General features: G+C 41.4%; 2 protein-coding genes across 9 annotated transcripts in view; one reads left to right on the top strand and one right to left on the bottom strand.

Moving 5' to 3' along the window:
* phlpp2 (PH domain and leucine rich repeat protein phosphatase 2) overlaps positions 1-19,928 on the top strand; it is a 49,514-nt gene extending 29,586 nt beyond the window's left edge. For both annotated transcript variants that reach the window (XM_023266691.3, XM_023266690.3), the window contains exons 9-19: positions 6,102-6,304; positions 6,454-6,514; positions 7,358-7,453; positions 8,082-8,237; positions 10,557-10,757; positions 11,910-12,072; positions 12,169-12,299; positions 12,462-12,575; positions 13,544-13,738; positions 13,843-14,074; positions 14,201-19,928. In XM_023266691.3, coding sequence (XP_023122459.2) covers positions 6,102-6,304; positions 6,454-6,514; positions 7,358-7,453; positions 8,082-8,237; positions 10,557-10,757; positions 11,910-12,072; positions 12,169-12,299; positions 12,462-12,575; positions 13,544-13,738; positions 13,843-14,074; positions 14,201-15,487 — 2,839 coding nt within the window. In that variant the 3' untranslated portion in view covers positions 15,488-19,928. The remainder of the gene's footprint in view (positions 1-6,101; positions 6,305-6,453; positions 6,515-7,357; positions 7,454-8,081; positions 8,238-10,556; positions 10,758-11,909; positions 12,073-12,168; positions 12,300-12,461; positions 12,576-13,543; positions 13,739-13,842; positions 14,075-14,200) is intronic.
* Positions 19,929-20,968: 1,040 nt separating this feature from the next.
* marveld3 (MARVEL domain containing 3) lies at positions 20,969-24,887 on the bottom strand. Of its 7 annotated transcripts, none has more exons than XM_023266682.3 (5): positions 24,667-24,887; positions 24,526-24,583; positions 23,000-23,257; positions 22,731-22,828; positions 20,969-21,805 (listed from the first exon to the last, which is right to left on the bottom strand). In XM_023266682.3, exons 3-5 carry the CDS (start codon positions 23,248-23,250, stop codon positions 21,198-21,200), a joined length of 957 nt encoding a protein of 318 aa, XP_023122450.1. In that variant the 5' UTR covers positions 23,251-23,257; positions 24,526-24,583; positions 24,667-24,887; the 3' UTR covers positions 20,969-21,197. The 7 variants fall into 7 exon arrangements, with proteins under 7 accessions (XP_023122450.1, XP_023122451.1, XP_023122452.1 ...); XM_023266683.3 differs by having other exon boundaries at positions 24,674-24,887; XM_023266684.3 differs by having other exon boundaries at positions 24,695-24,887.
* Positions 24,888-26,360: the final 1,473 nt, after the last annotated feature.

Here is a 26,360-nt window from a genome sequence, read left to right as displayed (position 1 = left end):
TTTTGATGACATAAATGTTGTCTTCCCAGTAGGAGCGGATTTTGCCAGGACCTCCCTTCTCAGTCACATTTCTCACCAGGACACGACTGCCGATTTTCAATGGTGGCCCATACACTTTCTTGTCGTACTGTGTTTTACCTCGCTGTGACGATTTGCCTGCATTTCGGGTGGCGATGTTGTAGGCTTCTGTCATCCTTTGCCTCCATTTGTCAACATAGTCCTGATAAGGGCCTGGGCTGTCCTGCTGTTCAATACCAAACAGAAGATCCACAGGAAGCCGTGGTAGCCTACCAAACAGCAAGAAGAATGGAGAGTAGCCCGTAGACTCATTAACAGTACAGTTATATGCATGTATGACTTTGGGAAGGTGGCTTTTCCAGTCTGTTTTCTGTTCTTCTGTTAGTGTCCTTAGCATAGAGAGAAGAGTCCTGTTAAACCGTTCTGTTTGCCCGTTTCCTTGCGGGTGATAAGGAGTTGTGTGTGACCCTTTAATACCTGACAGGTCTTTCAAATGATGCAACAGTTTGTTTTCAAACTCTCTCCCCAAGTCGTGATGCAGTTTCTCCGGGAAGCCAAACCTAAGGCAGAAGTCATTAAACAGTCTTTCTGCTACAGTCTTCGCTGCTTTGTTAGTTGTAGCATATGCTTGAGCAAAGCGAGTATAGTGGTCCATGACTACAAGAATATACTCGCAACCGCCTTTGCATTGTTCAAGATGCAGAAAGTCAATCGACACAATCTGAAATGGATGAGTAGTTTCAATGCTCTGCATGGGGGCACGTGCTTGTCTGTTTGGTTTTCTTTTTTTCAAACACTCACAAACATTCATGACAAAGTGCTCAATGTCCCTTTGCATTTTCGGCCAATAGAAACGGTCTCGAGTTAAGTTTATTGTCCTTTCTGAGCCCAAATGACCCATCTGCTTGTGTAGTTCATTTAAGACAAGGGGGTGGTACACAGCAGGAAGAACCAGTTGCTCTTTGTGTTGCGTTTTTCTGAACAAAGTCCCATCCTCCCTGATACACAGTTTACTCCACTCCCTGGCAAGTGCCTTGAACTCTGAGCTCTCGTTTTGAATCTCATGTGCAGCAGGTTTTCTGTTTTGTTTCACATAACTGTACATTTTACCTATTACAGGGTCTTGTTGCTGAGCTGCACAGATCTCCTCTCTGGGTAAAGGCTGAATAGTGTCCAAAAGTCTCTCTGCTCCTGCCTGTTGCTGAAGAGCATCAAATGAAACCACACTAAACATTGGCGTCTGCTCCGTTTGCTGCACCAGGATGCTCTGCTGTGTAGCTGTTACAGCATCCTGACTGACTGAATGTGTACAGTGTCTCATATAGTCCTCAAAGTCCATGGGCATCCTGGATAACCCATCTGCGTCTGCATTTGTTTTCCCTGGCCTGTACTTTATAGAAAAGTTAAAATCTGCTAACTCTGCCACCCAACGTTGACCTGATGCATTTAGCTTTGCAGTAGTTAAGACATAAGTGAGTGGATTATTATCTGTATAAACCACAAAAGATGGTGCATGAAACAAATAATCCCTGAACCGCTCACAAATAGACCACTTAAGTGCTAAGAACTCCAATTTTCCTGCATGCATATGGTAGTTTTTCTCAGGTGGTGTTAAGGTTCTAGACCCATAAGCTATCACTCTTAGCTTACCATTGCTACGCTGATAAAGTACAGCTCCTAATCCTGCCTGAGAAGCGTCAGTATGTAACACAAAAGGTTGGTTCAGATCTGGATAACCTAGGACAGGCGGATTAGACAGTTTATCAACCAGGTACGACAAAACTTGTTGATGAGTCTCAGTCCATTTGACAGGGGCAGACGAGGGTAGCTGTCCTCGGTTCTGCTTGTTTTTCCCTTTTTTAGTCTTTTTCAATGTCTTTGCATCCTGTGAGTCTTGAACAGATGGACCAGCAAGAAGTTCATACAAGGGCTTGGCTATACGTGAAAAATCTTGTATGTAAGACCTGTAGTATGATAGGAAGCCCAGTATTTGCCTCACTTCACCCACTGTGCTAGGCTGTTTCTCTTTCAGTGCCAGTACAGGAGCGACCTCTGCTGGATCCATACTGTGACCCTCTTTTGATACAATCCTGCCTAAAAATCTCACATTAGGCTTGAACAGTTCACACTTTTTAGCAGTCAATTTTACACCATGTTTTTGATACCTTTGCAACACGGCCCTGACATGTTCAATATGGTCCTGAAATGACTTACTGTGGACCAAATTGTCATCAAGGTAAGGTAAGCAAATGTCATCACGTAAACCCCACAGACACTCCTCCATGCTTCTTTGAAACTCAGCTGGGGCGGAACTTAGTCCGAATGGGATCCTGACCCACTGGTATAAACCCCAGGGTGTAATGAATGCTGTGAGAGGCTGGCTTTCTTCGTCTAAAAACCCCTGATGATAAGCCTTCCCCTGGTCCAGTACTGTAAACCAAGAGCTACCAGTAAGGCTATCAAGCATGTCTTGTATCCTAGGAATAGGATGTCTATCAGGCACAGATTTACGGTTTAGTTCACGATAGTCCACACAAAGTCTGAGTTCACCTGACTTCTTCCTAACACACACTATAGGAGAAGAATAAGGCGATTTTGATTTTGTAACCCACCCTCTGTTGATTAAGTCCTGCAAATATGCTTTGACTTCCTGGTGTAAAGGTTTGGGTACACTGATGTAAGTCTTTTGAACTGGTGTCTGGTCTTGAAGAGTAATGTGCATTTGGAGGGAGGGAATACAGCCTACATCACTATCATCTTTAGAAAAAGCTTTACACTCCTCCTTTAACATTTCTCTTACTGCTCTTTGTTGTTCTCTAGTTAAATGATCTAAGGCAACAGGGGGATCCCATGCCTCGTTAGAGTCACTTTTTGGAGGTGATGAGACTTTAACGTCTGCATCCGTTGTTACTTTCTCAGTTTGTTCAGTTTTAACTGGTTGGAGGGCGGCTGGATATATTGCTTTAACCCCCTCAATATGTCCCAAAATAACACGTGGACCTAAAGTGATACTATGGCCCGTGGTATTTGTGACTGACACAGGAACTGTGGTAGAGTTGCCCCTTTTTGCTTTAAACAGTACCTCTTGGATATGAAGTCCTTCGGGTAACCCTTGGGTTTCACTTGGGCAAAACAGCATTGCAGTGTCCTCCTCTGCAGAAACACGGGTGCGGCAGCGAAGAGTGGCAACTTCACCTGGACCCAGAGCAACTTTACCTCGTCCTGTTTTAACATGAGTCTCAAGGTCTACCGTTTGGTTGGTGTGCATCAACTGGATAAAAGTCTTAGCAGAAACAGCATCAATGTCAAAAGCATTACTCACAATGCTAGCAGCACAGTCACCGTTTTCAGTACCCCCTTGTTTCATTTGCTCATTAAGGATTTCCTCTATCACGTTAAATCCTATGATAGGGTCTTGAGCCACATTTGGGTCACTAGAGACTAGGACAGGCACTGGGAGGCTGGAGAAAGAAGCATCTGCACCTACGAGACTAAACTCTACTGGGACCCACCCCATAAAAGGTATCTCTGTGTGATTGGCAGCTAACCCATTTAAAGGTTCTGGTCCTAAGAGTTCTTCTATACCCCTAAGAGTTGTGTGCGGTAAGTGCTCAGCTCTCCATTTGTCATTTATTACAGTAGCCTGTGCACCTGTATCCCACAGTGCTGTAACTGGTACTTTATCAAAAGTGCACCTAACCATTTTGCGTCTACCAATAAGTTTGATAAGTTTTTTCCCTTGCTTGTTTACCATCATGTCAACATTTCCTATGTGTGAGGACCACTTTTGTTCTTTTGTCTCACCCAAATATTGTTCAACCACCCTCACTGCTTTACATGTGTGTTTGTGTTCCTGCCAGTGATGTGTCTGACATGTTTTGGAACAGTAGCTGGCGGATGAGCATCCTGCACATGTGTAGAGCGGGGCGTCGCGTTGCTCCTCCTGTCGACAGTTGCAGCAGTGGCGGGACTCCTGATGAGGCGGTTGGGTCACTGCTGGTCCCGTGGCAGTGGCCCTCCGTCGTTTCCCTGCAGCAGACGTGAAGCACGGCATCCTCTGGAGATGTGACCCGACTGGCCACACTTGAAGCAGTGGGTGCAGCTGTCTCCCTCACCGTTGTTCTGGCAGGTCCTGCAGCCTCTCCTCCTCCGGGCGCGGGCGTCCTCTGGAAGCTTCTTTGGTGGCTGGGACTTGCTTGCATTCAGAGAAGCGAGAACCATCTGCTTCACTTCGGCCACCTCAGCTTTAAGTTCTGATACAAGGGCATGTACTTCTGGGGGAGCCCGAGCAGTCTTTGTGTTCTCTTTGGCTGGGGCTGAAGCTGTGGTGGTTTGTGGGTTGCTGCGAGGCTCATCTGGTGTCTGCAGTTCATTTATCTTTGTAGTTTTATTGTTGTTCCGCTTTAACTTGTTCAGCCTTTCTGTCTCAAGATTGGCCGCTTCATTTAGTCTCTCTATTAAAGCTTCATCAGTCACATCCGGTGTGTCGAGAAGTGGTTTCAGCTGAAACTTGATGTTGTCATTCAAAAGTCCTGTACCAACTGACCTCAAAAATTTCCTCTTGATCAGGTCTGCTCCGTAGTGCTCCGTTTCTTTTCCCTTTGAAGCATACAGCAGCCTATCTTTAAGCTCAATAGCCCTGAAGAGAAAATCTTGTGGGGACTCTTTGTGATCCTGAGAAAGGTTGATCAGCTTTTGATACAAGTCTGATGTATCATCTTCTCTGTAATGTCCTTTCAATATTGTCCTTAGCTGGGTTAGAGTCAAATCAGTTTTTAGTTCAAGCATGTCTCTGAGTTTGAGTCCAGGACTGATGGCTCTAATCACTGCCTCAATCACTTCTGACTCACTGTGGCCTTTGCGGAGTCCGCTTTCCGTTTGGTGGAGCAGGTTAGTGTAAGACAGTTTATCACGCTGCCCGCCTTCACCTATTTGCCCACTGATGCGAAACTCTCTACGAATACTCACTTCAGGGACGCTCCCAAGCTGAGAGCTTTGGGTCGGGACCGCTGCGCCCGCCATTTTGAGCTTCTCCTCTAGCGCTCTGATCTCCTGCTGCAGCTCCTCACATTTTTCTGAAGAGCGGGAAAAGTCGCGCCCCTCACTAGCATCGCCTTTTGGTCCTGTCACCGTTGAACCCAAAGCTGATAAAAGATCCCTCACATACTGGACAGTGTCTTCAGGCTTATAACTTTCCTCCACTTCATCCAGTTTGTGCTCAATCACTTTCATTAGCTCACGACGGTTAGCTTTCTTCAGTGATTCTTCTGTCTCTTCATCAGTATTACATTTCAACAGAAAACTGACCTCCACAAGCCGATCCTTGTTCTGGCGGCACAGGGCAGTAGTAACTTGGTCCCTCAGTTCTTCCAAATCCATTTTTGTACTCACAAGTTGTTTTATTTGATAGTCCGGTTCCAGGTTTGTTGTAGGAGAAGGGGTATCCTCCGGCGCGAGAGCTACCGTTAGCCGCTAACGTTGCTAACAGGCTAACTGAAAAACTTTTTCTCTCGCTCATTAAAAGTCACTTTTTACCCGATCTCCTGGCTGGCTCGCCAAGATGTTGCAGCTGCTCCGAGGCACAGAGAGCAAAACGGGGTGAATTGCATCAAAGTCTTTATTTGGCCAACAATGATCAAAATTAGCCTCTCCTTCTGGCCCGTGCCTCCGCTGCAGAGAATCTGCTGCGTCTCCGGTCTAGCTCCACTACAAACTCTGTGAGGCGTTCAGGGGCACTCAGTAAATTACAACACCACAATATTAACATTCACAATAATAACAATGGCACCAAAGACAATACAAAAAAATGTTGTGGGGTGTCTGTGAACCATTTATAATTAATTAACTCTTACTTAAACTGTACATTTGTCTAATTGGAAACTACTAAACCTCAAAATTGTCAAATTCTCTCACACTTACCATTTCAACCTCACATAGTGAAATCAGACTGTGATGTTTTGGAAAATAACTTAATTTGCAACAGCCTTAACTATAATGCTTTTTCTTTTTTTTCAAATTAATCTGAGGCTTTCTCCTTTGCTCTAGTGACAATAACCAGTAATAATCTCTTTTGTTAAATGTAGGCTGAACAGGCTGCGGTGGGTGAAAAGTGAGAATCTGGAGGCAGTGAACCAGGTGACCCAGCTGGACTTGCGGGACAATTGCTTGGACTCACTGGACCTGAGCTCCGTCTGCAACCTGGAGACTCTCCACTGCCAGCGCAACCAGCTGGGGACGCTCACACTCGGCGGCTTCACGCTACGCATGCTTCACGCCAGCAGCAACCGTGAGTCAATTAGAGCGTCAACTAGCTGCTGTTATTGCCTCACTGGCCATTTGTCTGTGTGTTCTCTCTAATGATACATCCATCCTACAAACACACATGGAAACGGTCCAGATGTTTAGTTGATGATTGCTGCTTTTATCTGCCCACAGGCCTCACAACAGTCAACATCTATCCAGTCCCTAACCAGCTGACGCACATGGACCTATCACAGTGAGTTCTGGCTGGGAATAAGAACACTTCTTATCTCACACAGAAGTGGTCACAGACATGTCAAAAGAGGCTTTGATGTCAAAAATAGGGTCTTTATCTCGGTGGTAGGTAATCTATTTGTGCACAGTGTTTATGGGGTTCTAAATCAATTTGAATGCTGAAATGGATAGTCAATACCCAACAACCTCCAAGCAAATATGCTGTGGAATTTAGCCGGTGAAGCATCACAATATTTGCAATTATCATACTTCAGAAAATCTATCAGGTTGGGGTCTCCAGATTAAGTTTTGTTTGAGCTAATATTTCTTCATTTTTTCCCTTTTTTCTGCACTATGCACAAAGGAGTTTTATCCAGATTCTGCAGAAATATGGACTCTTAAGGATCGATAGCAGCTACAAAAGTGCCTAAAATATCCCTTTAATATTAGTATGACTTTGCCTGTATGGAAAAATATGTTTGTGAAATGTTTGCAAATTTGGAACAGAAACTACTTTAAGGTCATAAACCTTTGACCGGTACAAAACACTTTATAACCTGTTTCATGTAGGCCTATCTATACTCAGTAAACGTTGTTATGTAAGTAGCTAAATAGTCTGTTTTGTTTTTCTGAATCACCTGTCAGTGTAAGAAACATTTGTAAAATCTTCTCTTCAGCCTCCACAGCACTGACTGCACACACTAACTGTTTTTATTCAAATGTAGATCATTTGCATGATTAAGTAACCCTGGAGGAGATCAGTTTGGCCTCTTGCCTACTAGGATTTCAACACTGTTTACTTGTCTGTACAATTAAAAGCAAGCTACCAACTCCGCTCAGTTTGAATCTTTGTGTGTTGAGACAGGAACCTCTTGGAGTATCTTCCGGATTGGGTGTGTGACTGCAGGAAAATTGAGATGCTGGACGTCACACACAACCTCCTGTCTGAGCTTCCCTCCAGGTTATGGGGCTTTTGTGTCACTAATCAAGAACCTTTTCCACTCAGATTTTATCTTTGTGTCGTGTGATTAGAATTTATTCAGCCTTTTAGCTCCTCATACTGTCAGGAATTAGAAGATCAGGTGTCACATTACACACAGTCAGCTGCTCACTCCAGTGCCAAACTGCTTTTCATAATGTCCAAGTGAAGATTTTGTTGTGGCCATGGAGCCAAGGGAAGAACAAGGCACGGCAGCTTTTATCTTTAGCTTTTGGTTGCAGCAGTAAAACATGGCCATCCTATAATACTTGGCTCTGAGTGCCATCATTCACTGCCAGCCTCCAGCACATTCATTTGCATTTGAATGAATGAATCAGACAAAGCTTTTGCAAATTATATTATAGTCCTCTATCCACTGTACCCACTCAGAACCTCTGTGATGGTATCAGGGGAGAATAAAAAGGCAGCCAAGCTGAAAAAGTCACTGATTGATTGGTTAGGACCCCCACTGCCCTGCACACACACACCCTGAGCTTCACACCTGGCCAGTCTACACAGAAAGGTGATGTTCTCTGCCCTTTTTTTCCGACCTTTTCATTATTTTCTTGTCCTAATCTCGCTCTGTAATGACTCTTCTGGCCTCCAACAGACTGCTGAACAGCTTGAGTTTGAGGAAGCTGCTGACGGGGAACAATCGTTTGCAGAGAGTGCCTGACCTACTTGACCACGTCCCTCTGGAAGCTCTGGACCTCCAGCACAACAAGCTAGCTGAGCTTCCTGAGAGTCTCTTTTACAAGGCCTTAAAGTGAGTCTCTCAACCCCCTTTTTCTCTTCTCATATTTCTGTTTCTTTTTCAATCGTGTCTTCAAAATGATTTATGCTATTATCTGAGTCCTCGATCAGCTGCTGTGGAACTTTTACTGGCAGTGTCTTCACTGTTATGTTGCAGTAGACAGTTATTTTATCGCATCTCATAGTTTTGGGAATAAAGTATAGATGGTTTGAAGGGATTGTGGTCAAGATCAATGGAGCATTCCGGACCGTAACTGGAGATTCATTTTCTCTCCTATTTCCTGTGTGGTAAATCACTTAACACCCATTAGCAGTTCAAATGCTCTAATGTACTTTACTGTCTCTAACGCTGAGACATAATGGCTGTGACTTCTTGGTGCATAATGGGTTTCCTGATGTGTTGCCTAAGAGCTGCACAACATATGAGAGGAGGCAGTTGCAGTAAAAAAATGATGGAAACAAGTATGGCAAAGGAAAATAGGTTGATGGCAAATTCTTTTAACCATCCCTGTGAAGCAAAATGACACATCACCAGTAGGAAGTCAGCAATAATGTTTTTATGGACTGTGGAGATGTCATTGCACTTAAGTAATGTCTAACTTTGGTTTTAAAACTTCACTGTGACAAGGTTCACTCCTTACTGGGTCAGAGGGACAGGTTTTATTACCTTTCTGTACATGATACGCACAGAAAATGACTTGACAGCATTAGAACCACTGAAGCTCAAATTACCGCCCCACCTCTCAGTGCAGTTTCAACTATGTAAAGTAATGCTCCACTGGCAAAAATAAATGAACTGTCTGTATTCAACGTAACCTCCTCGGTCCACTAAAAAGACAATTGGAGATTTCCAGTTAAACACATTTCCTCACATAAAGGGTGACAAACATGTCGTAGTAGAGCTCTGCAGTGCACAAGTGTTTACTCTGATTGTTTAAAACATCAGTAGTCTGAGCTCTCAGTTTTACCTTGTGAAGATTAGATGATTTTCAATATACGCTGCTCGGTATATTCAATGTAGAAATTGCCCAGTATATACAATACTGCTGATACTGTTCATTCCCTATTTACAGTCATGGAAAAAATTAGTAAACCACTCGTGTTTTCTTCAATTTCTTGTTCATTTTAATGCTTGGTACCACTAAAGGTGTATTACCTGAAGAATACAATGAACAGGACAAAAAATGCAGCTGATTCCGTAATATTTTATGTCCTATTTGACATGCTTAAGCTTAAGTGAATTCCCAGCATATATAAGAGGCCATTTCATGTCATAAGCAGCACTGCACATACAAAGGTTCTTTTCAGTGATGAATTTAATTTCCGGTTGATGCCCACTCCAGCCAACTTACTGGTTAGGAGGAAGTCTGGAGAAGCCAACAAACCAGACTGTCTTGCCCCTACAGTAAAACATGGGGGTGGATCAGTGATGATCTGGGGTTGTTTCAGTATTGGTGGAACAGGACAAATGCAATTGTGTGAAGGGTGAATGAACCAGGTCATGTACAGGGATACTCTTGAAAATAATCTTCTTCCATCAGCTGGAAAACTCTTTCCTGCCTCCAATGACTGGATTTTCCAACAAGACAATGCCCCTTGCCACACGGCAAGGTCAGTTAAAGCCTGGCTGGAGAACCAGAATATTGGAACCATGTCTTGGCCCGCTCAATCACCAGATCTAAATCCAGTTGAAAACCTGTGAAAAATCATCAAACACAAAATGGAGACCCACAAGGCCAAAAACAAAGCAAATTTGTTTGAATTTGTGCAACAGGAATGGGCTGCTGTGACAGCAGAACAATGTCAGAAGCTGGTGGAGAGCATGCCAAGACGCATGGCTGCAGTCATCAGAAACAATGGTTATGCAGTCAAGTACTCACTCCTGTGCGTATCATGTGACTAAAACAGACAGAAAAGAAAACATGGAATGCCTAAAAGCTGTTTTTGGCAGAAAAAGCCATAGCTGTTGATGGAAGAACTAAAGTAATTTTGGTTATTTTGTTTTGTTACCGAGATAACCATGGAAAAAGGCTAGATATGGGCTAGATATCAGCTGTTAAATTAAACTCTTATGAGCTATTTTTGTTGTTGCCATTATATTTGTCGAAAAAAATGTACCTTTAGTTGTACCAGGCATTTAAATGAACAAGGAATTAAAGAAAACAAGGGTAGTCTAATTTTTTTTTCCATGACTATATATAAATGTGGGGACACGAGATTTTTTTCTTTGACTTCTCAAATGTTAAACGAGATAGGAATGAATGGATACACTCTTTGGATGCAATCCTAATTACTGAAAGCATTTGTTGTTATTGTTTGCTTTTCCTCACAGCCTAAAATACCTAAATGTATCAGCCAATGCCCTGGAAAGTATTCCTCCCAGCAGCCAATCAGAGGAGAGCCTCAGCACACTCCAGGAGTTCTACCTGACAGGGAACAACCTGAACGAGAACTGTGGTGCTGTGCTGGTTGGCCACCAGAACCTGCGGATTCTTCACATCGCCTACAACCAACTGCTCTCGTTCCCTGCCAGGTGAGTTACAGCACGTTCTGTGTCACTTAAACCTCTGAGCTGCAAAACCCACCAGCAGGTTTGAAAAGCATGTTATCTATAAAAAAAAATACCAAGATGACACCATTTGTCAGAGCCAGAAGCTGTAATAACAAAAGGAATCATCAGTTTTTTTTCTTTAGAATGGAACAAATCTAAGCTTAAAATTGTGTTAATTAAAATGTATTTATTCTACATGTCTGACTAAATAGTTTGGTCTAATTAGTTTAACAAACAAAAAAATTCTGCACTTCTTGTTGTAACCGTTAAGCCATTCTTGACTCAGCTGCAACCAGCAGTCATGTGGCAAAAATTGTGAGACTTTTCAGTTGTACTGGGCTGAACTGCAGGCTGTGTACCCATAGCAGATGTAAGTATGGAAACAAATAAAACATACAAGTCGTATAATATGTTTAGTATACAAAGTCAACTTAAAATTTTTCTTTTTTTTATATATTTGTGGCATTATGTCCATGTTACACTGCAACAAAAGACACTTTTGAGTTTTATCTTCTTCTAGCTATCATTTTGTTGTTTCCAGAGGGGTACAGAATTTTTATTGCAGTGCAAAATGATCCCACAGTGCATAAAAATCTTATAGGAGCAAAAAAATGTCCAGAAACTGCTTGGGTTAAACCATTAGTGTCAACAAATGGTCGATATTGAACCCTTTTTATGTCCTTAATTAAAAAATAGAAAACAAAAACTTTATTAGCATAAACAAGGTAGTAATTGTTTACAGTTACATATTATTAATGAACAAATCATCTAAAAACATTTTCTAAAGTATATTAATGTTAAAGAATTGTCTGTCGTCCACTAATGGATCATTAATTAATATTATTAAATCATTAAAACTCACTTTAAGTCACTTAGTTTTTATCTCAGTCTATTTTCACTTCTTTATTTTTTCTTTTTCGATTATTTTCTCTTTGGAGTTTGTACATTTTGTGGTTTCCTATATAGACTAACACTTTGTGAGATATAACATACAAATGAAGTTATTATAAGGAACCATTATATAAGGTGCTACTTGCAGAGCCGTATGCTTGTTTCATATAATTTAATTAAGCGTTTAATCAAGTGTTCCCTCATTCAGCTTACTGGAGGTTTTTATTGTTTGTGTGTCTTTAGTAAGTTGAGTAAACTGGAACTGCTGGAGGAGCTAAATTTGAGTGGCAACAAGCTAAAGACGATTCCCTCCACCGTATCCAGCTGTAAGAGACTGCACACCCTCATAGCACACTCTAATCACATCACTGTCTTCCCAGAGATCCTCAACCTGCCTGAGATCAAGGTCAGACTTGTTCTGGTTTTATTTGCATCACCTGACCAGTGTTTATATGATTATCTTCAGCATGTTTCAGCTCATGTGTGTTTTTACATCTTTTAGCTTGTAGATCTAAGTTGCAACGAGCTGACGGAGATCCAGCTGCCTGATTCTTTGCCTCCCACTCTGCAAGAGCTGGATCTGACGGGAAACAGCAGCCTGATGCTGGAACACAAAACCCTCAATCTTTTTAGGTGAGTCACAGGTGTTTAAAATAGTTCTCAGGAAATTTTCAATCATTAAATATGAGCACCAACACCTCAACTCCAGACTATTCAGTTGACACATTCTGAATGGAGTATATACCTCCTTCTGCAGTTCCTTCTATTATATTACATTTCTTCTCCTTTTTTTAGTCACATCACCACCCTGAAATTAGACCAGAAATCCACCACGACAGCAGCAGACTCACTGAGTTCCTCCTCTCCATGGAACCACGGTTACTCTGAAATGAGCGGCCAAAGGAACAAGTGTGTACTGCTTTATGTTTTTTGTGTTTTTTTTCCTTGTTTCTTCATGAGCATAAAGAGATTTAGTTTCCAGTTCCAATCCAAACTGCCACTGAAGCCTAAATTAAATAACTACAGTGTATAAACGAATCTGTTTAACTTTGTAATACAAGAGTATATAGTCATGTGAAATTATCTATATAGGATGGTTATCTTGTGTCCTCTGCTGTCAAGCACAAAAACACTCTTTGAAGGTCCCATATTGTGCCCCCTTTCAGCACATTAATGAAGGTTGCACATGTCCCCAGAACATGTCTAACTGTAAAGATGATCCATTCTTACCATGACTGTATAACCTCTGGTTTTAGCCCTGTTGTAAATGGGTCGTTTCAGTGTCTGTAGCTTCAAATACAGCTGAACTGGTGGTGTCTATGCCCCCTTCAGGAAGAAGACTCTCTCTGCATCAGTGATTAAGTAAAATTCTCACTGCTTTGCAAAGCTGGGAGACTGCTAGTTGTTGAGGGGTTTGAAAAGCGGCAGAAGGAGAAGTCTGCACATCTTAAAAGCTTCAACTTCAGACCTTCAACTTCATAACAATAACAGAACACAATAAAAAAAGCATTTTCACAATATGGGACCTTTAAAACTTGTTTGTATATTGCTGTCAGCCTGTGAGTCAATATCTGAATCACTGGCAGGCGCCTGTCACTGGCATCAGTCAGTGGATCTTTTAAATAGTAACTTAATCATTAAAGCCTAATATTTTCATTGCATTTATTACCTGTAACATGTGCATGACTGTTTGCGATGTCAGTATCCCTGGCTGCAACTACAGGGTCATGGCCGCCACAGGAACCCCCACAGCAGTGTCTGTTATCAGCTGTCACCCCATGCTGTTTCCCTGCAGTGTGGCCTGCTGAAGTATGTATGAGGTTTGTGGGAGGCGTTGAATCATCTGTTTGTTAATGTTGATCTATTGTTGGGGACAGGTTGTGTGTGTCTGTGCTGGCCGTGGACCGGTTTGGAGACAGTGTGGAAGCGTGCTACGGCATCTTTGATGGAGACCGCAATGAGGAAGTGCCTCGTCTGTTGCAGTGCACCATGGGAGATGTGCTGTGTGAGGAACTGCAGCACTCCAGCATTGACAGTGTGTATATGTGCAACACTTTCCTCACCTCACACAGGTAAGAATAATAGTTTGTGCATACCTCATTTTGTACTTGTAGATAAACAGAACAGAATTGCACTCTTTCTGCAACCAGTGACCAGTTTGGTTTATATGGGACAGGAAACTGGGTATGGCTGGCCAGAAACTGGGTGCCTCTGCCTTGCTGTGTTATATCCACCGTGAGACATCAGATCCAGGAGGCAACTTTTGCCTTACTGTGGCCAACGTGGGCACCTGCCAAGCTGTGCTATGCCGGAATGGACGACCTGTACCTCTCTCTAAGGTTTACAGCTTGGAGAATTGCACTGAGGAGATGGAGAGGGTTAAACTCAGCAAAGCCATTATTACAGAGGTAATGCACACAGTATTCTAACGTGCAGAATAATTTATCTATTGATATGCAGCTTCATATTCAGATGTGTAAACATTATGAAGCTCTACACTCATCTACAGTTCTAATGGTACTTGTGTTTTACAGGATAACAAAGTGAGCGGAGTGACATGCTGCTCTCGCCTGTTGGGCTGCTCTTATCTGTCTCCCTGGGTGCTTCCGAAGCCCTGGGTGCACACTGAGCCGCTCTGTTCCCAGGATGAGTTCTTGATCCTGGGTAATCGAGCCCTGTTTGAACGCGTGTCCTACCAGGAGGCCGTGTGCACTGTGCAGGCCGTACAGGATCCTCGCGCTGCTGCCAAGAAGCTGTGCTCACTCGCCCAGAGTTACGGTTGCAAAGACAACATCGGAGCTGTGGTGGTGTCCCTGCACATTGGTGAGGACAGCTGCACTTGCGATCCGCTGGTGTCCACTACTGAATCGCGGGGTCCACCTCCTGCCACTGTGCCTGCGACTGTGACCCCGGGCCCCAGCGACCCAGTCAACCTCTCATCCAGCAGCGGCATCGTCACTGAGTTCAGCAGCGAGACATCAGCTTCGGAGATGGGCAGCGAGGCGGGGTCCACTGCCTCAGATGAACACCCATCCTCTGGTCCTGTGTCCCGCCCGGAGAGACGCTGTAGCCTACATCCTGCTACTACGCTGTGTGGGATCATGGTGCCAGGCTCAGTTGGAACCGGAACCCACCCAGGCCTCTTCCAGCGGCAGCCCTCCTGTGCCACGTTCTCAAGTAACCAGTCTGACAACGGCTTGGACAGTGATGACGAGGCTCCGCTCGAGGGTGTTATCTCCAATGGCAGCAAGTTAGAAGTGGAGGTAGACATTCACTGTTGCGCTTTCCAACTACGGTCAGGGGCCCCAGACAGCCCCAAAGAGTTGGACTTTGAAAAGCGGGGCTCAGACTATCCCAATGGCAAAATGCGTAGACAGAACAGTGTGGTGGTTTCTGCAACAAACGGCTGCCTGTTAGCTGTATGTGGGCGAGAGATTGCAGACCTGAAGAAGTCTCCTTCCACATCCAGCCTGTTTGGGAAGAAGCTGTCCAATGGCTCTGTGGTGGCTCCTGAGGACAGTCATAATCTTATTGAAGTGGCCCTCGAGGCTCCGAAGAAAAAGTCTGGCTACTTCACTGCCCCAGCACAGCAGGACCCAGAGGACCAGCTGATTGTGCCTCCCAGTCTTGAGCAAGAAGTCAGGGAGCAGCTCAGAGGCCAGAGCCCTCTAGTCTCAGGCCCCTCCGCACCATCCACACCCACCTCCTTAAAAGATCCTGTGTGGGACCATCCACACCCCCCTGCTTTCCCCTCCAGCCTGGTTCCAGGTCCAGGACCAGCCCCAATGCTACAGCAGGAAGTCTACGATACTGCCCTCTAGAGGAGGAACACAGCACAGTGCCATGTGGCTGCACTTCTGTGATTGTGCCATTCTGGAGAAGAAGATTTTTCTCATACATGTGGGATACTCCAATTAAAGTTGCCATCCAGATCTTTTGTGAGGATAAGACAAGCCAGTGATAGCCACTGAGTGATGCTGTGCCATTAATGTGAGGTGAAAAGTGCTCCCGAGAGAGTGGAGATGAACAAAGATTCCAGGTCATAACGTGGTGTTGTGAAGAGACAAAAACAAGCCTGACCTGAAATGGGATACCTCGCGTGTTTGAACATGTCAGCAGCATTTCCCTTTACTTGGAAAGTCAAGCAATGTGGATGGTGTGTAAGAGATCGTGTCAAATCACCTCTCCAGGGGCTCCGCGGTCTCTCAGGTCCTGGAGAAAAGCCCTATGAACAGAATTTGAAAAAGTGCCTACTATAGACAACACAGTCTAGAGCTCCCCATGTCCAGGCTGTGTTCTGGGGATGTAAGCTGGTTAGTTCAATTTACCGGAGGGACAGTGTCTCCAAGAGACCAACACTGGCACAGCTTCTGCTCTCCTCCTCTACCTGTGGCTTACAAAGGAAACCAGACAGTATAAATGCCTATCAGACACATAGGACTAAAAGATGTGAAGATGAAATAATTGCATTTACATTGCTAGAAATGTTATGGTTGGGTTTCATTTTTTTTAACATTCCTGCACAACATGTATAGAATCTTCTATCTAGGATAAATCAATTCTATACAGTATAGTGCACACCGACAACTAGCAGCCAGCTGATATGGTGTGATCAAGCTGCTGAAAACAAGATTAATATTTAGAGCAATGCAATATCAAAGTCATTCGACTCTACAGAGCTGATGTGTTGTAGAATTCAAATCCTTATAACAGCATAATCTGTGGCAGTGCACGATCAAATGATCTCAAAAACTACAATCATAGGAAAACAAAATATTCATTTGAATTCAGTCAGTTTTATGGTCACTGGATAGTCAACTGAGGACCCCAGGATGTTTGGATATGATGTAATTTTCATTTGATCAAACCATTTAGGACACAAATCTGAAGCATTTCATGACTGAAACAACCCTACTGGTATTAAGCCTGTAAAGTTTTGTATATTCAAACTTTGGAGGCTCCTACACTTTTAAATTTGTGAACATTTTCCTGCAGGCGGATTTGAAACAAATCTTACATTTTTGCATCTAGACAAATTGTGTAGAATCAAATCTGCGTGTCTGAGATGTCACACAGTTAGTTCAGTGTCACAAACACAGAAATTTGGGACATGGAAACAAATTAAGTCTTGCTGCTTTTTGATGTAGCACTTGTTCTCACTTGCATATGTTTGCATAAGTGTTACTTTCTGATTATGGGGCGATGCTGCTTTAGAACTCAGCCCGCACACTTAATATAAAGAATATAATGAGTGCAGGAGCTGTGTAAGGTACTGCATTAGAAATGGACTGTTCAGGCCCTTAGTGTAAGTGCTTCAGCGGTTGGTTCATCACTTTGTATTTTTTAATATATAGAGGAGTATCTCAGCAAATCTGCATTATTATTTGAATTATCAGGTGAGTATTATGCAGCCCTGGAAATCTTAGTTTGTCCTAAGCCTCCGAACCTTGTGCCAAAAGTGAAAGCCGCTCTGTGGGGGCGTTGTGGCTATAAGAAGGCCAAAGTTGGGTAATTACACTCGCCAGTGATTACTACATTAGATGTATATTTTTGGTTACCACTCCAAGTTGGTGCAGTTTTGCGATTCCACAGCTGGACCTTTCAGTGTTCCCTTTTAGCCTTAAAGCAACACAACTCAGTATTTTTGAAATGTGGAACCCCTTGTTTCTTCCCACCCATGCTGTGTTTGTGACTGACGTCTTCAGCTCTGAGGGCGTTGTTTTCTTTGCTCCACATGAATGAGTGAGAAGTCAGTGATGAAGCCTTAAATGATGTGTGAGTATGAATGTTTTCTTGTTTTTGTGTTTTGGAGAGGGGGCTGGTTGTCTTTTGAAAGGAACAAACACTGTTAAAAGCACTTTGTATATAGAAAATAATGATATCCAGAGATGTGTATATTTGAGTTCAATATATAAGATATTGGTTGACAATGTGCTGGGATTACCATGGCTTCAATCACCTCCTGTCTAAGAATACATTGGGATACAGAAGATGATCTAAAATAACATATGGCAGTTGATTCACAACAGTCACTTTTTGGTGTGTTTTTTAATATGACAAACAGTTTTGTATTTAATGAAATGTATTTGCTTTCAATTACATAAGAATTGTTCACAGTATCTTAACTTTTATTTAAATATTCATCAACACAACAAACAGCCGAATATTTTCTCTTAACTAATTCTACCACTAACTTCCAACATTGCTCTTAGTCTATACTAATAGAAATTATTGAGAGGAAAATGAGGAAGTGCAGTTTTTCCGTATGTGTTTCATTACCTCTATCCAGTGATTAAAAGCATTGTGCTAATGTATCCCTAACTATCTGCCATAAATAGAAATAGAATTTGAAATTCCTCCATAGAAACAACAGTGTCCAAGATAATAGTTACATGCGCTGCTGTTCCTGCGGGATTTAAAAACTTTCGATTTTTTTATTTATTTTTTGCTCTAAAAGGACAAATGAGAAACCACATTTTATAATAAGGCTAATAATTTAGTTTCTTCATCGATCAGATTGTGCAGTGTCTGAGATGCCAAACACATGGGAGTCTATGGTTCTTAATTTACCCAGACATCCACTATCAGAAGCCACACTGGTGTCCGACATCTGGACCGATGGCGGTGAAACATGGATGGTGTACCTGCTACAGGGAGCCAAGACAGATTATGATTGTGAATAATACTGGTACATATCTGAAATGTTGTGTGAGCTCAGAGAGGAGAACTTTCAAGATGGCGGTATTCCCAACAGACCTTGGGAATTCCCTTGTAAAATATGCAATGTGTCAACTGTATGTATATATGTATGTATACATACATATATATGTGTGTGTGTGTGTGTGTGTGTGTGTGTGTATATATATACACACCCATATATATGTGTGTGTGTGTGTATATAAAACTGTATATGAGAGCTTCATTTTTCACCTAAAACTAGAAGAATTCTCAACATGTCTGAAAATGAATATTGACTGGTGCGTGTATGTATGACGTATGTAGGGGCTGTGTTTGTAAGCTGCATTGCTCTTATTATTTTCTGAGTATGTCCCTTATTAGTTAGTTCCTAAGTCAGACCACAGTGCACTGCTGCGTTTAGTCCTCTTCAAACCAACTGGGCCCATTTTTATTTAAACAGTTGTATCTTCATTGTACACTCTGTTTCTTGATCGATGCCATATATTCACCCACTGTCCTGTTCAACTTACATGTCCGACTTGAAGTATTTCTGAATAATGATCCATCAGTAGAAAAATCGGTGTACATATGCAGACTGTATGCACAGATACAGGAAGAGGGAGCACAGGGTACATTGCATTGGCTTAAAAATATTCCCTTTAATTCTTTAGTGGAAGGGATCCAGTGGTTCAATACTCACAAATCCCTTCGTACACCAAAGTAGAGGGTCTGTATATTTGAGTAGGCTACAGTGTCAGTGTTTTTTTTTTAACTGCTGATTTATTTAGTACCTGTAAGGGATCATTTTCCTCTTTGCACAACTTAACAAGCTCCCTGTACAACTATGTTGCAAAAATGTCTGTGTTTGTGTGTAGTTCAAAGCTTTAGTGCACACATACAGTAAGTGTATGCATGCCTGTGTGAGTAATGGATTGACTGTAATTCTGTGTGAATAGTGAGTGAAACTGATCGAAGATGCTCCAGTTGTTTAACATGTGACCAAAGTAGCCATTGTTTAATCTCACTATTTCCTTTCTGCATATTATTTTCAAGAAATGCTTGAATATTTTTTTTCTTAATGCCAAGAAGCTGATGTTTATTTTTGTATTTCATTGTTTCATGCAAATTTATATTTCCCTCTCCGCTACAGAGTTTAAAGTGACTGGGATTCTACAGAATACCGTCACTCATTATGGTACTATTGAAGGTACTAACTATAACTGTATTTAATGTTGAAAGCATGCTCTAAATATAAGTCAACATAAAAAACATAGAGTACATACAAAATGTGATTTATTTGTACAAAATGGAGCATATCTAATATTTTTAGGTTTTTATTCCAGCATGCAGATTACTGCTAAAATTTAGTTTTACGTTTAATAATTCTAAGAAGATTTATTATTTAGGAAATGAACTAACAATGAGCACTTTGTAGTTTGTCAGACAGAATTATACTCCCTTGAACTTTGAGAGTGGAAGACGATCGTTATTTTATTTTAAATGCTGCTATCATTAGTTTTCAGCAGACAAGCTGTTTTTTTTATTAACTTTAAGCCAAGTAGCAATAAAACTTTCTACTGTGAATTATTTTGTCCGGTGTCCATTTTACTCACCATCTGATTTTATACCTAAAGGCAAAAATGCCTTTTTTGGTCTATATTAGATATATTATCTGCATTTTATTTAGTCTTTAATCTTAAAACCATGACCTATACTGAACTGGGAGTTTAAATGGTTTCTATAGCAGTTTTCAGATCATGAAAATGAATCTGAAGGAACAAGGATCACTCCTGTGGAAATATGTACACTAATCTTCCATTTGTATGAATTCCTAAACACAGTAGACGCCATCTATTGGTGAACCTCAGAATGACATCCTAAACTCCAGTAGCTCACATCCAGTAAATGTGACAAAACTTCTGGTATCAGCTTTTATTCCCTTGTGACTAATGAGAGAACCTTAGATGGGAACAAAGTCTATCTCTTTGTCAGATTTCTTTCAAGTTAAATCTAGAAAAACGGAAAGTTACTGTAGCTCAATAGAACAGCAATTATACAAGTTCTCCTAAGAAACACAGCACATATTTTTAGGTATTGTTCAGACAAAATTAGAACTTCCAAGTCACTGAGTAATGTTAGTTACAAGCTGAAGATGCTTTGCAGCACTCCTCTCGCTTGATGCAAAAAAGACTTTTGATGCTTAACAGTGCATTTTCATTTCAAGTGGAAGAGAGACGTGGCTTCATGAAAGAGTCAAGTCACCTTTCTGTATCAAGATTCAACTGGCAGGTTTAATGATCAACAGACTGAGTTTCACACTGACAGAACTGACATCTAAAGAATGCACGAAGAGAAAAGGTTTGTAACACAAGTCCTTTTTACCTCGAAGAGATATTGGGTTATGAAACCTGTAGGGACTGTACCTGGGGAACATATCAGACAATCTCATTCTTAAAATAGCAGGTACAAGCTGATATTTATGTTGCAAATTGCTGTTTATCTGCTACACAGAGAAGGAATGGGTTTTATCAAGGTGCTTTTCTGTCACTCAAACTGTTTATCTGCCTTTCAATTTCCTGGTATTTTTTCTGCACAAATGTAACAAAAACAATGAATAAAAAATATATGATGTACCATTTGAGGAGTTTATTGTAACTACAAATTAGTAGAAAATGTAACAGACACAGTACACAAGTATGTAAAAGGGAAAGTGGTAGGAATAAAAAAAATGTTAGAAACAGTCACAACATAAAAAGTGGATAAAAGGTTGATACACAGGTGACATTGAAAACGTCACAGCGACTTCTATTCACTAGTGGCACTTTTGTTCAAACATGTTGTAGAAAAGGCAGCTTAAAAATTGTTGTCCTCATTTGTTTGCTTCTTTCGCTCTCGCACTAACCTGAAGGCTCTGACTGCTAACACTGCTCCAAAGATAAAAACAAACACTCCCAACACCCCAAAGAGTCCTCCTGCGATGTCTGCACCGTGATACTGGCACTCAAAGCCCTTGTGCCCTTTGCTCTTATACATCTCCTCTCTCTCCTTACAGATGGGATTGTTGTACGTTTCCTGCAGTTTGATGAAGTAGAAAGCCAGTGCAGGAATGTAGCCCAGGCCGATGAGGAAATTCACCAGAGCCTCCCCCAGCAGCACAGGAGGACAGCGGTAAGGGACCCTGAAAATCCCCAGAGCGAGCATGGCACAGGCGTAGATCATCAGAACCCCACAGCAAGCCATGGTGAAGATGTACGGAGGCCGCTTGAGCTGATGGAAAAGCCGGTCGAGCTCCTTCACCCTGTCTGCATCGGCTCCGGTGAAGGCGTTGGCTCCACCGAAGTGATAATAGTAGATCCCCCCAAGGCTGGCCAGGTCACGGTAACCCCCGTTGTTGCTGTACGGCACTCCGGCACAGATTACAAGAAGAAGATTCACAAAAAGCTCCATAAGCTGGCAGAGACCTGAGAGAGTAAAAACAGTGGATGTAAAGCAACATGAAGCAGTGAGTCAAGTTGAAAGTTACATTTGCTGCTCACAGTTTCTCTGATGAGTGGATTTTGCTGCTTTAAAAGTGTAGAATAATAAACTGATATATCTATTAAAATAAATATTTTAGGCTTAAATATGTATTTTGGAGTTTTGCCAAGAAAAGACTAAACATTTGATGAAATCTGAGACCCTGAGAAAGTCTGATGGGTATTTTTTTTCGACATTTTATGTAAAAATCAGGAAAATGATCTGCAGATTAATTGTTAAAATAATGAGCATTTAAAACCCTACATGCAAAGAAACAATCCATCTGCTTGCTCCAGGTGTGGGCTTAAAAATATATATATACAGTCATGGAAAAAGTTATTAGACCACCCTTGTTTTGTAGTTCATTTTGTTCATTTTAATGCCCGGTACCAAAAAAGGTACATTTGTTTGGACAAATATAATGATAACAACAAAAATAGCTCAGAAGAGTTTAATTTAAGAGCTGATATCTAGCCAATGTCCATGGTTTTCTTGATAATAACCAAAATCCCTTAAGTTCTTACACCAATAGCTATGGTATTGTACTGCCAAACAGTTTTCTTTTCTGTCTGTTTTAGTCACATGACACACACAGGAGTTAGTACTTGATTGCATAACCATTGTTTTTGATGACAAGGGTGGTCTAATAATTTTTTTATATGACTGTATATTGTATTACAGTATATTATCACATTCAGAGAATTTATAATCTGTGATTGGAAAGGAAAAAATAATATTTTATATAAAATTTGGATCATGTTTTACAGCACTGAATATGTACGGAGACCATCTTAATAAATTCTAGAAACTGCGATCAACCGGTATGAGCTCTGATGTTTCACAGAAAACCCTGGAAATGAATATACTTGCCTCTACTGGTTAAGATGTATCTGAAAGTGTAAAGAGCTGGTTTCTGCGGTTGCTCATAATACTCCCTTTCAGAGTGATACACTGAAGTCTCTCTGGATCTATAAAGGCAAAATATTTTTTTATCAGTGGGATAAAATTCATTATTTTGTTACATGATGTGTAATTTCACAAATAATATTAATAGATTGCATAACTGCGCTGAAGGCAGTCTTCAGCCTGTGTAGAATATAAGGATGGGTTGTGCTTAGAGGATGTACACGGTCTCTTACAGTCTTGAGGGTCCTTCACTGTCATGGTCTCTGTAAACAGGTGGCTCCCTGTGAGAGGCAGTTGTCATGTCCCTCTGTCTGTTTTCCTTTGCCCTCCTGTCACCAGCAGAGCCCCTGTCGTCCACGTATCTTGGCCTTTGGTCGCGGTCTCGGCCGTCGTACGGAGAGTCTTCTCCATTGTGTGAATAGTGTTTGTCCCTTCTCTTGTACTCTGCATCGCTCCTCTGGTGGTGTCTTCCCCTCTCTGGCATCTTCCCTCTGATCCAAAAGAAGATTATGGCCATGAATCCTATTACAGACTCTTATAAGCAAAGTGGATAGCTGGCTTGTCTGTCTGCGGCTACAAGCGCAGGTACAAGTTGCTGCAAAGAGCACAGCCGCATGGAGGATTATTTAATGAGGATCAATGGCTGGGTGTCTGAGCTTCTTCATTCATGGAATTGATGGTTGAGCAGAGGATGGTGATAATTTGAGGGCTCAGGCATAGTAGGATGTATAGATGACGAGTTTGACCATACTTAAAAGGACATAAAGATGAAGCTGCTTGAAGAAACTACTGATTGATTGCCAGGCTTCACTCAGTTTTCTTGCTACTGTAGTTAAATCTATTTTTTGTTTTTAACATAGCCATGGTTTTACCTTAGTTATCATGTTCATGTATTTATTTTTCCTTCTCATGTCCTCCATGCATTTATATTTGCTTTTGCATTTGTGTCATCTCTCCCTCACAGTTTGCTGTTCTCTCTCATCTCTCCGTGTGTCTCTCTTCGGTTATTCTGGATCTGCAATATACTTTTCGCCAGAAAAAATAAACTAAAAAAAAACATCAAGTACTAGGCTACACATAAAAATAAAGCTTTCTCATGGGAAATCCAGAGAATCCTTGAGTTTGTACATCTTAGTCGGTTCATAGCTTTAGTTTTAAGTGAGGATAATCTCCATAATTAATAACACTGTAGGGTCTCAGCCTTAAAATTTCAATTAAGGTAATCTCAATAATTAACAACACTGAAGGGTGATGGCTTTAATATTTATTATATTCAGTTAGAGTTGTTTTTATAATTTCTGAGGGTTTTTAATCCTTAGCATTTAAATTGCTCAGGTAGCTTCACACCGTAACTTACACTCTAGGGTGTTAACCTAAATATTTAAACTTGTTAGCTTAGCTTAAACGCTAATCTCGTTTTTCTATTGGAAAGCACTTTGGTTCAACGGCTGTTGCTTTAAATGTGCTGTATAAATAACGGCGACCTTACCTAAAGTTGGCAAGTTAAAGGACTCACTTTCAACATGGAAGCTTTAAGTACTGCCTATTATTTTCGATGCCCTTTAATTCGCACGTAGCAACGCACCTGTCCTGTCATCCCTGCTGCAAACTTTTACTCCTCATTAGGTTTGTTTGTGTTTTCTGTAAATGTTAGTTGGATAATGAATAACACGGAGACACACAATGATGGTTTCCTACCTTAGAATTTTTGTGCTCAGTGTGGTCTTGTTTTTGTGTAACCGAGAAAAGCACAACCCACCTGATCCTCGCTTCCGGATTCCCTTCTTCGCTCACCTGTGCTGTGCCACGCCCACCACCTGCGACAGCACATTTATCTGTTTGTGTTTGTTTGACTTATCTCTGGGTAATATTGTACTTTAATTTATTGTAAATATTTTACTCTTTACTGTTAGTGACTGAAATCACACTTTTGTTCAGTTTGGCCCAAAATATAGGATGCACGGTGCTTCACCAATAAGGTTCCGTAATGACCGGAAATGATAATAAACACGATCCCTTTCAGTCCACTCAATTTCCAAAAAGCTCAAAAAAATTGCGACTCATGCTTCAACCCGGACAAGAACGGACACGGCGCACGCGGTCACGCTTCAATCAAGAAGCTCGTGGAACTAATCCACGACGTTACCGTGAGCTCTTCCGCCGGATACAGACACATTTCAAAATAAAGGTCACTTAAAGGCGTGCCGTGCAGCTCTTAAGTTGTTCAACACCCTGTAATTACACGGTGCATGTATTTATTCACTTGTCTGTGTATTTCCACAACCATAAGAGGACAATAGATTCTTATTTGAAGTAAACAGCTGAATGTGCACTGTGCGCTGATTGTGATAGGCTCAATCAAGATAACGTCCTCTTCTGCAACAGTTTGCTTTACTCTGGGAACACATCAATAAATGACCATACCAATCCCCTCTGAGAGAATTACAGAGAATGTAGGAGATTTTCGACCATCCCTTGCCTGAGTACAATTACTGAAATTCCAGCCAGAGCAGAGCAGCTGCCTAAGCGTAACGTGACTTCTGAGGCCACAAAATTCTACTGGTTTGTGCTGCTTAATCCAGATAAAAAATAGATAAATTATTTAAAAAATAAGAAAAAAAATCAGGTTAAAAATGTTACCAAAGTGTGGTGGGTGCAATATAAAAATAAAAATAAAAATAAATATACACATGGAGTGTGGATATTGAATAAGGTGATAAATAAAGATAAATAGACCAATGTCTTATTCATCAATGTTTTAATTATGTGTTTGTCAGTTTGTGACAATCACATATTGGTCCACTGCTGTGTGTCTGTTGCGTTTGTGGTTCTGTGAAGTTTTGAATTTCCAAGTCAAACTTATTAAAGTGTTCCTTAGTTATATTATTGTATTTGTCTCATTTTAATAGACTGTCTCTTTCATGCAAAGACCACGGACTCTTTCTTCTGTCAGCAGCCACTTCTTCTGTCATCCTTCGTCTATGGCTCGACTGTATTCGGCTGAGTCTAAGTTAATCAGGATCGGTCTCTGCTTTGTATCTCTGACATAAATAAGATAGTCAGTCAGTTTATATCCATGACTTCGGGGCAGATAGCAATAAATTTGTTCTGAGTTTTACTTTGACTCCTCCAATGTTCCCGATAAGCATAATTTGTTCATGTATTAATTCTACTAAAGAGAGCAGTTCTGTTCTGAGGTTGATTAGAGCTTGATATCATCTGATCACCTGACAGAAAGTATGTTTTTGGAGGTTTAACTTGAGTTTGTAGTGCCTAAATCATTCTTGTGTGCTTCATTTTAGATACAACCAACATGTAAGTGTTTTTTATGTTTATAATCAATGAGTAAGAGCTTCAGTCAGCCCTGCATGCATCGGTAGGTGTTTTTCGGATAACTGAGGGGACCCCAACTAGTGACTGGATTGTGCTGTCAAATATTTTAGTTCAAATTCTAATTGGTAGGGCCATTTTATAGTTGAAAAATTAATGTGCTCTTGAGGCCATACCTTAAGAAAGGGACATGGTGTCAAAGTCTGCTATTATTTAAATGTATGCCTCTGAAACTTTAAATTAATAATGTGATTATTCAAACTA

Source organism: Amphiprion ocellaris, chromosome 1, assembly GCF_022539595.1.
Source record: "Amphiprion ocellaris isolate individual 3 ecotype Okinawa chromosome 1, ASM2253959v1, whole genome shotgun sequence".
In the NCBI taxonomy this organism is placed as follows: Eukaryota; Metazoa; Chordata; class Actinopteri; family Pomacentridae; genus Amphiprion; species Amphiprion ocellaris.
The sequence above is the reverse complement of the archived record's forward strand: the minus strand, read 5'-3'. Positions and strand labels throughout refer to the sequence as shown.

Excerpts from the sequence above, each read along its gene's own strand:
- marveld3 (XM_035946595.2), bottom strand. The coding sequence starts at position 23,250 with ATGCCAGAGAGGGGAAGACACCACCAGAGGAGCGATGCAGAGTACAAG. Across the intron at positions 22,829-22,999 it reads AGTGAAGGACCCTCAAGACT|ATCCAGAGAGACTTCAGTGT; the intron begins GTAAGAGACCGT and ends TTGCCTTTATAG. Across the intron at positions 21,806-22,730 it reads ATACATCTTAACCAGTAGAG|GTCTCTGCCAGCTTATGGAG; the intron begins GCAAGTATATTC and ends TTACTCTCTCAG.